Source organism: Neurospora tetrasperma, assembly GCF_000213175.1.
Source record: "Neurospora tetrasperma FGSC 2508 unplaced genomic scaffold NEUTE1scaffold_1, whole genome shotgun sequence".
NCBI classification, from domain to species: Eukaryota; Fungi; Ascomycota; class Sordariomycetes; order Sordariales; family Sordariaceae; genus Neurospora; species Neurospora tetrasperma.
In genome coordinates, this window is record NW_009799099.1 from 5,394,393 (window position 1) to 5,404,035 (window position 9,643).

Sequence of the window (9,643 nt, forward strand, 5' to 3'; positions counted from 1 at the left end):
GGGTACTAAGAACCTTTCCGTACTTCCCGGCTTAGTATTTCTTAGCAGGTAGATCCAAAGCACGCTTCAATATATACCGGGCATTGCTTGAACAGGATCCAGCATCGCACCGGTATCTGAAAACTATTTTATATCTGACACTTTGGTCAATGTTGCCGACGGCTTGCTATTATTGCAATCAGGGATTAGTTCCACCAAGTGGCGAGTGCGTGATCGCGACTTCACATCTTCAGGGTCGTTTGTTATTGTCGTTTCTCGTTGTTAATTACGTGCACCGCACATAATATATCACCAAAGGGCTCTAGGCTAAGAAGAAGGGGTAGCTGGCAAATAAGGGTATGCGGCTCAATCTTTACTATACAGCATAGTAAAGCGTAGAGCTCAGTACGTTCACTTTAGATATGCCTAGATCATGCTTGTGATTCAAACAATCTCAAAGACCCAACACACCAACGTCATGACACACTCCAATTGTGGGTTCAAGTGTGATGAATTTGCTACACAAATCTTGGCCAGCGCTCTTTGAAGAATGCGATGAACGGGAATGATGTATGGCATTGTAATAGAGCATCTGGCAAAAAGCAAAAAAGAAAAACAAACAAACACTGTGGTGTCCAGAAAAGCTGTCGAGGAGGTTTGAGTTGGAGAGATAGAAAAAAACCAAAATAGAGTTTATCATGCGCCAGCCGCGAATCGAACGCGGGGCCCATCGATGGCAACGATGGATTTTACCACTAAACCACTGGCGCGATTTGACGTTTGTTGACGATTTGGGTAAGAATTAGACTTTGAGTACCCACGTGGTAAGCAGGGATCATTTGCCTTCATGAGACTAGACTAGTAGACCATGACGACCGCACTGTCCATTGTTCCTTCATAACGTATCCTTTGGATGTCTGAAATTGGAGAAAATAACATGAAGCTCGGAATATCTGAAAGAGAGGGCAGATTGTTTTCCTGAACTTAGGACAACCGGTGCGTTGGATGTTGTGATTCCATCGTGCGAAAACTCCGAATGTGAGCCAGTGTAAGTGGTAGGCGTACCTCTACGGTCATGTGCGCTTGTTATCGTGTAAAGATTACGCAATGATTCACCAACAACTTGAGGAGGTATTTCTCTCCTTGATCCACATGCATCGTGCCTGTAAACATCAAAAGCGTAGTCAGTCAATTTTTAGGCCCCAGGGGGCCTTACATAGTATCAGTTGTCACTCGGGCTCTATCTCCTTCATCTTCGGAGCTGACATCCAGGAAGCGGGCAGTATCATCACACCCGGCGGCCCGTGAGCACCTATATATCAGCCTGGTCTTTTATTCTCAAGCTTCATAGCTACACTTTTACCTCACGACCAGCTACCTCTGAGTTGCAGTCCAAAAACCAAATCTACAACCTCGATACTCAAACAGTGATATAACTATATCAACAAGACGACTCCAGTCGTGACACCAACCATCACCAACCGAAAATGTCCGCCCTCACTGGCGCCCAGCTGGGCCTAATGACAGGCTCCTTCCTCTCCGGCAAGTCCACCAGCACTTCACTCCTCCTCCTCTTCCCTCCCCATTTCACCACCGTGACCTCTCTCACCAATCCAACTAACACACCCAAAAGGCTGCCTCCTCTCCATCCCCCTCCTCACCATCCCCACCATCATCTCCCCTTCCTCCTCCCCCACCGCCCCGATCCTCCTCTCCTCCTGGTCCACCCTCTACCATCACGGCGCCCTCACCATGCCTCCCCTGGCCTTCTTAACCGCCTCTCTCTACGGATTATCAGCTTATAAACTCTGCTCCTCCTCTTCCTCTTCCTCTTCTTCCTCTCGGACTCGGAAGCAGACTCAGACTCAACAGCGCAAGAATGAAAAACGCTCCAAGTTATTCGCCATTGCAGCCATTGCGACGCTCGCCATCGGCCCCTTGACGCTGCTCGTCATGTCCCCTACCAACAAGGAGTTGATGAGGCTCAATGAGATCCAGATTGAACCCGGTCCGTTGGTGAGTGATGTGGAAGAGGTGAGGGAGTTGGTGAGGAAGTGGAATTGGTTGCATGTTGTGCGGAGCTTGGGGCCGGTGGTGGGGTGTGTGGTTGGGTGGTTTGGGGTTTTTGGGTATGGAGACGAGGAGAAGGGTGAGGAGAAGGTTGAAGGTGAGAAGCAGTGAAGACGGGATGGATTTGTGGTAACGAGGGATGGATGCTATTGGCACTGATCTTGATTTCCACTTGGGTTGTCCGAAAATATGAGAAAAGAATGAATGGGTGAGAGTCCTGAAAGTAAACGAAACCTCCTCAAGGAGGCAGGCAAGATAAGAAACCAGTGAGCTGCTGTGATAGTTTCAATTTCAGCTGCCTGCTTTTGAATTGATCAAGATCGAAAATGGAAACGTCGACAAACAGTCAGAAGTGGTGCTTTGGACAAATGAACTATGTACATAGACCAAGAACGCCGTCCCGGCAAGGGTAATGTGGTGTGGAGAGTACTCCCAGACGCCAGAACTTGTCGGCACCCCAGATGTGATCAACTAATAAAACAAACGAAAAGAAAAGTGGTATATAACTGTTAATGTCCCGAGACTTGGCATAAGTCTCTTTCGAATCCCAACCAATTATCCAAGCCCAGCTCTTTACGTCAACCAAAAAGCTCTAGTCATAACATGAGTTTTCAATCGCCGAAACCCCTGACCGCCGAAGCTATCCTTCTTTTTTATAACAAACAATTTTTTGAAACGATAGGTGCTCGCTGCGGTTTCCTCACAAATCACAAGAGTCTCTACCTCATGGGAATATCACCGTTGATGGTAGCAACCTGGGGAAGAGGTTGGTCAATCAAAGGTCGAATCTCCTGCTCTGTGCCGTTCGCAGGGGTCATTTGGTTCATCTTCTTGTTCCTCCAGTCTTCCGCGTGATCGGTCGCGGTACGAATGATCTCCATGATCTGTGAGAAAATGTGCAATCCCTCTTTGCTAAAAGAGAGAGCCACCTTGGCAGCCTTGCGTACAAGTGCATTCGGGTCTTGCGTGTTTGGTTGCTCGCTCGAGGTAGTGGTTTTGCTAGCCTGACTCCAGACCATGGGAAGGCTGAGCAGATGATGCCGAACAAGGTTGCCGGCATTTTCGGGCAAAGCAGCGCCAGTGTAATTGGCAACAACCGAAGAGACGTCCTTGATGTTGGAGTAAATGCTCTTCCGAAGTTCAGTCATACGCTCCACCAGCCGCGTACGATCTTCTTCCGGCGCGGACCCGTTGGTCATGACGTGGTCTTCACGATCCCTCCTGGTTGTCGACCTGTCATACTGATCAAGTACTGAGCTCAGCTCGTTGGTGCCCTGCTGGAGCGTGTTGGTCACATCCCTCAACGTCTCAAGCACATACTTGAGCGAACGTAAACTTTCTTCCTTCATGGTCTCCTTGAGACTGGACGTGGTCACCTGGACCCGTCCGTTCCCCAGCTGCGCATGGAGAGCCGACTTTGGATCGACTGCTTGGCCATTTTGTTCAACCGTCTCAGAGTAAGCTGGCGATCGCTGGTCGTCATAGGCGGGCAACGTCTCAATGGTGCTGACCGAGGTCCGGCGGGATGCATCAGCAGTGGGAGCTTCTGAGAACCGTGCCTCGCCCCCTGTACCGTTTACTGGTCTCGAAGTCATATGTCGCTTGTTCTGGCCACTCTCACGAGTATCACTGGAACTTTTGGTCCGCTTTCCAAGAATCCATCTGACACCGGACTCGATCCCGGTTCTGCGACCGACATTGTTCACCGTGTCCGCGACAGGTATTAGCGAGCCCTCGACGTATTCGAGGCCTGATCTGATGCGGGGAGAGAAGTTCTTAGTCTTTGTATAGAGGTGAGAAGATCGCTGTACCGTGCTTTCGATAATGGGATGGGCTGTAGTTATTAGCGACAAGAGAGGCTCGGGTTCTTGGTTCTGGTCCGTCATCCTACGACGCAGTGGCGCATTACGGTTGGGAGGGGAAGAAACTGAATCTGGGGACCCATTATTAGCAGCTGATAGAATGCAACGTGTGCTTGCGAGAACATACCGGTTTTCAATTCGTTCAGGGCGGAGATCGCCATCATGACCTGCGGATCATCCAGGCTGACACTGGTCGATCTTCGATCATGACGCTGCTGGGGAGATGCGCCACGTCCATCGTTGTCACTCTCAGCATAGTAGGCTGACAATGGGTTGGAGTTGGGCCAGACGAACTGTGGAGGAGGTTGTGGTGTTGGCGTTGGCTGCAAAGTTGGCAGCGAGCTTCCGACATTAAGCGAGGCTATCGAAGGGAGAGAATGATCCGAGCTGCTCCTTTTGCGGTCCAGCTGAATAGGGGGAAGTTCGGTCGTAGGGCTGCCATCGAAGAGCGATAATGGTGCCGGCTCACGGGTCTGGAAACGGTTTGACGATGGCGAGCGTGATCGTGGCTTGTTGGGCTGTAGTCCGTTTGAGGGAGGATGCAGAACAAGCGGCGGCAGCGAGGATAAGGAAGAAGCTGAAGCCTGCATTGTGGACGACGAAGATGCACTCAGTGCGGGCGAGTGCATCGAGTCCCAAATAGGGGGCAGCGTCGGGTATGCAGGCAGGACGGACAGGACAGGAGCCGAGGTGTTGTCGGCTTGCTCCTGTTTGGGGACCGGCACAGGATGCTGCTGTTGCTGTTGCTGGTGGTGTTGGTGTTGTTGTTGATGTTGATGTGCTTCATAATGCTGGTGGTGTTGCGGTGGTTGCTGATACTGCTGATGCTGCTGGTGCTCGTACTGCTGCGACGACGGCGAGTGCATGTGACGATGATGATGATGATGTTCCATGCTACCTGGCTCGGATGGTGCCGTCACCAGGACGATTTCCAACGTTGAGATTCGCTGTTGCCGGCTACCGAGTTTCCACTTTTTCGTATCCGCACCCTCGTCGCTAACTTGATTTCGTACTTGTGGACAATGCGCTGGCTGTGAAAGCCAATTCCAGCGGAGTCGCGACTCAGTCGTGCAGGGTCGAAGTGGAATCGGTCGAGGCAATCGCTGCTGTGCTTTCTAACATGTGCCGCCCAACAAGAGACGTGCTGCCAACGGGCCTTATGTACGGATGTTGTCTGATGTGTCCAAGCGTCGGAGCTTCTGAACGGAGCCGCCGTGCGGTAGATGCGGTTTAATTGAAACTGGATGGGCCCAAAAGGTTCGGTTTTTTTTTTTTCGAGGTGGCAAAAGTGGAAGCGCGGCGGCGGATGGAGTTGCCGATGCAGAGAAAGAGAGAAAAAAAAAAGTATGGATGTTGTGTTGGGAAGCGCAGACTTCAAGACCGGAAAAAGAATTGGATCGTGGGTAATTGTCAATGCTTGCTTGAGACAAGGACCCTATTTCAATCACTATCGCTGTTGAAGGGAATGTCGCCTAAACGTTAGGTATGCGGAGTAGCAAGGAAGAAACAGAAACTCCCAAGAAAACAACAAGATCCAAGTTCGGTGAGGGTTAAGTTGGTTGTTGGTAAAAATGGCGTGGTGGTGGTGTCGAACATTAAAAAGTGGTTGGAAGAAAAGCCAATGGATCGATGGAAACATGCCCCGGAAACATGAAGGAAGGATTCGACGAGACGGGAGAGGACCTAAACACTCACCAAAAAAAAGGGCGGACCACCTCACATGCTCTGGCAGTCACGCTCGGTGACATTTTGTGCCCTGTACCTACTTAGTGGAAGACGGTGGGATGACAGGACGGTTTGTAGCGCCCGTCTTGGCCTGGAGTCAATGTTGGATAAGTGTACTTCAAGTTACACCACTATGCAGGAGACTGAACTGTGCGAATTGTCTCAACTTCTCTTCCGTGTGAGCTTCAAAGATATCAGATATCAGTGAGAGAGAGGGCGACATCTGATAGTGTATTGATGCTCGTGCATAGACTTTGCACCGTGGGGGGCCAAATTGGAAAAACGGAGATGGAAGAAGCTCATCAAAGCGGAAAAGCACGTGGGAATCACAAGCCCCATTTCCTTCCATACTTGTAGTGCTCCCTACCTACTTCTGGACCTTTTCACCCTTTCTCGTACATGAATGAGCCCATCGATTGACTCCGTAATTATCGTTCGAGCTTGTTATTCCTTTCAGTGCATGTCGTGCGTGACTGACTATGCGAGACCAATCCGACTACCTATGTAAGAAGGGCCTACCGAGTTTTCGGAAATGGTTTAATTGGGATCCGTTCCCAAGAATTATTGGATACATGACGTGAATCTGTAGGTGGGTTCCTCCCAACAAACATTCCATGGTGTTGTTTCTTGGTCTTCTTAGTGCCAAAGGGCAACGCCACGTCGAAGTCAGGCGGCCACAAAATGCAGCTATCTCCGAGGCTGGAATTAATCATTGCTTCCACTCTTGTGCTCGATTGTCTAGACACAAACCGGACGTCCAACGAAGCTGTGGTTTGTTTTGTTCTCCTCCCCAAAAGCTGTCGGGCAATCCGCATTGGGGGTAGCTGCCGTGGCTTTTAGCTGTTTTCACATCCAATCCCCATCTTGCTAGGTAGCCTTGCTGGCCAGTCCAACACTCTAGGAACGAGACCCTTAATCACCCTTCACAATCGGTATCAGACATGATTGACACCATCGCGGACCCGTTGCAACTGTGCACGTTGACGTGCCCTGATGCTCTGCATTAGCTGCTGCTACGTATACCGCCCATGTAGGTGCTGTGTACGCTGTATGTACCCCATACGCCGAGCTGCAACTCTGCGCTGGGTTCAATGGGTGCTGCTGGGCTGGGGTAAAGGCGCAAAGAAGGCCATTCATTGTGAGGTTTGTTGCTATCGCGAATCCCTCGTCCTCTTCAAACGTTCCCTTTGGCACTGTTGTCCCTCCCTTGGCCGTCAATCCTACCACCCTACCATGAATATTGGCTACCAACAATCGATCGCCGTGGAGTCCAAGTACCACTGACAGTGTGAGGCTCTCTGTTTTTGGAACCACATATCACGAAAACGGGACGGGCGAAACGGGAGTGGGAGAAAGAGACGGCACACAAACATGGCCTTGGAGAGCATGTGAATTGATGATGACGAGCCTCGACGGCACGATCGGCATCATCTCACCAACTGCATCCCAACAATTCCAGCAACATGGATATAGTGATATCAGACATCTGCCAGCTGCAACGGTATCTGTCTGTGCTTGCCGATCGCCAACAGCGATGTTGATGATGTATACAACTGAACAACTACTGTCAATCACGAGACGTACTGGCTCATCACGACTTATATAGCGGGTTTACACCTCCAAGTCTCGTACCGTCTTACCGCCCGTACTTTTGACCAAATCTTATTTCCAAGACAGCAACTTTTGGCGACTTGGGGCAAAACCGCCCATCGTATCCAGCATGTGTTAGGTAAAATAAACGGACCTAAGCCACCAAAACGGAAGAGAGACTAGTCTAGTTTGCAAACCCTTTGTCGCAGTCCCAGGGATAGCCTGTCGATCCACCATCACATGCAAGGCGAAAGACTGTCGGTTCTCCCACGGCCACTTTCTGTTTCCCTGCACCATATCGAAGCTCCTACGTACCCCAATCCCTCCCCACGACTCACACTGATGAGACTAATGTCCACACCAGCAGGCAGCCTTTTAGGCTTTTCCGGACACGGCCAGCATCGCTAGTGGCGGGTTGTTGGATAAATCCGCATTCCGGAACGTCGTGATTGTAGGCGTTCCTGACATTCAAACCAGGTCTTTCATGTGTCTACTCCCATTTGATTTTCCTATGTTGCGGATGTTGTCTTGCTCTCCCCGAAAATAAGGGTCCAGGGGTCCAGCCGCACTAAGCAAGCGAGGAACAAGAGGGAGAAAAAATAAGAAAAAAAATAAGGGGGAAAAGACGTTGACTCAGTGAAGCTGCCGAGATGGGACGTCTCGTCCAGAGACAGATGTCAGTCTAGCTGCCTGGTATGGCTGGCACGGCTGGTCGACTGGCTCACCGGCGAGAATCGAAAAGACCACCACTACCAGCGCCACGGGATGGGGAGCACCATGAGCACTAGCTGATCATCACGTGCGGATTTTGGCGTTTCTTGGGAGCTGAGCCGGTGAAACGCTCCTGACTGCGGCACTGACTACGGCATTGACTTTCGGCAGTGTGTGTGTGGTGATATCGATCACTAATCAACCGGAGAGTGAGAGCATGCCGAGTGCAACGGGCCGACTGAACAGGTCCGCTTCCAAGTTTTGGTCCGTCACCCGTCCCCTCCGGCCAAGGAACGAAGGAATGGCTGCTCCGATCCCAAGCACGAGATTTACCGGCCGGCCGGCGTGGACAGACCGCAACACGGGCGGGTGGGTGGGTGTCCGGCGACGTAAAACGATGATAAAATATGGCGCTTTGCGCACAACACAACGATCAACGTCAAGACACACAAAAAGGTTCAAAACACCAAAAAAACAACTTCTACGATGATGGAATGTGTGGAACCTCTGACGCCGCCCTAGTAATTTTGGTCATCTTCCCAAAAGGAAGACAACATACATGGGCAGCTCTTATGGAGCCATTTGAAGAAATCAATCCCCTTCTTCTCCGCGTCGCGAAATCGCAGAATCACCATAGGACACGGTTCGAACCCCGACAGAATGCCGGAGCCGATGTGCATTTGCGATGTTCGGCACTGTCTGAGGACGCGTTGAAGAAAAAAAGAGGAGAAAAAGGTGCAAGAGTGAAAACGACGGAAGGGTCTCTCTAAAATACTTGCGACGGGAGGAACGGAGGAATTTTGGGTGGATCTGCCAGAGAAGCACAGACCTTTTTTTTTTTTTCTCCAAAGACGGACAAAAGTTCAGCTGGGGCCGATGGGAAAGAGACTCGAAAATCTGCCCCACTTCCTTCCATCGGAACACTTTGTTGGGTCTTGCGCCGACGACGACGACCTGAAGAGCTCGAGCAGCTGGGCTGGAGATCAATTAACCCCGATTCTCTGATGATGCTCCCGTCACGGAAATAGTGGAATGGCAGCATGGAATGGAAACTGTTCAACTTCGACCCTGCCAAGACATGCCAAGCCTTTCTCTTTTGGATGTGGATGTGACAGAGAGCCTGGCAAGTCTATGGGAGCCAGCTGACCGACAGCTGAAGCTGAAGAAGCTTCCACCTCAAGACTTGTCACAAAGGGGAACCTCGCTGACCACGAGTGCTTGGCATCAGATTGCTGCTTGGTGCTGTGAGCTCTGGTCTGGGCTGGCATTGCTGGCTGCCAGGGTGTTCTTGGCCTGTGCTTTTCGAGATCTGGATGCACCATCGCTTGTCACCACTTGTCGCGATCTATTGATAGCGGCAACTGCACACTCGTCCTCAGTTGTAGGATATCGTGGCTCGCCCGCGCTACACCTTTGATAAACAACAACGACTGTGATACTTTGTTTGCAGTTTTTGACCCTCAGCTCCTCGACGGGATTTCAACCATCTACGGCGCATGTTATAGCCCATTGACGAACCGAGTTCGAACTCACTTTTGGCGCTCGCGCCTACTCGATACCCCCCCTAATCGTAGCTTGCGCCTTGTATTACCAGTGCCCCTCCTCCGTTTCCGTCAACACCTTCTCCTCGACCACGACGCCGACGACCACAACAACAACAACTCTCTACACTCAATCTTCCCGGACAACAGACACGACTGCCCACC

At 50.9% G+C, this 9,643-nt stretch overlaps 4 protein-coding genes across 4 annotated transcripts; 2 read left to right on the forward strand and 2 right to left on the reverse strand.

Annotated features, from left to right (window-relative positions):
• Positions 1-1,731: 1,731 nt before the first annotated feature.
• Positions 1,732-2,160, forward strand: NEUTE1DRAFT_98607 (uncharacterized protein; the record flags this gene model as incomplete). Its single annotated transcript, XM_009850242.1, has 1 exon — positions 1,732-2,160. One exon carries the CDS (start codon positions 1,732-1,734, stop codon positions 2,158-2,160), a length of 429 nt encoding a protein of 142 aa, XP_009848544.1.
• Positions 2,161-2,301: 141 nt separating this feature from the next.
• Positions 2,302-4,101, reverse strand: NEUTE1DRAFT_58879 (uncharacterized protein; the record flags this gene model as incomplete). Its single annotated transcript, XM_009849087.1, has 2 exons — positions 2,302-3,982; positions 4,039-4,101. 2 exons carry the CDS (start codon positions 4,073-4,075, stop codon positions 2,769-2,771), a joined length of 1,251 nt encoding a protein of 416 aa, XP_009847389.1.
• A 102-nt stretch (positions 4,102-4,203) lies between these two features.
• Positions 4,204-4,578, reverse strand: NEUTE1DRAFT_116128 (uncharacterized protein; the record flags this gene model as incomplete). Its single annotated transcript, XM_009850243.1, has 1 exon — positions 4,204-4,578. A coding segment is annotated over one exon (336 nt), but the record flags the coding sequence as incomplete, so codon positions are not given.
• A 1,537-nt stretch (positions 4,579-6,115) lies between these two features.
• Positions 6,116-7,731, forward strand: NEUTE1DRAFT_120448 (uncharacterized protein; the record flags this gene model as incomplete). Its single annotated transcript, XM_009850244.1, has 5 exons — positions 6,116-6,140; positions 6,277-6,372; positions 6,671-6,747; positions 7,215-7,264; positions 7,436-7,731. The coding sequence occupies 5 exons, from the start codon at positions 6,116-6,118 to the stop codon at positions 7,632-7,634; spliced, it is 447 nt and encodes a 148-aa protein (XP_009848546.1).
• Positions 7,732-9,643: the final 1,912 nt, after the last annotated feature.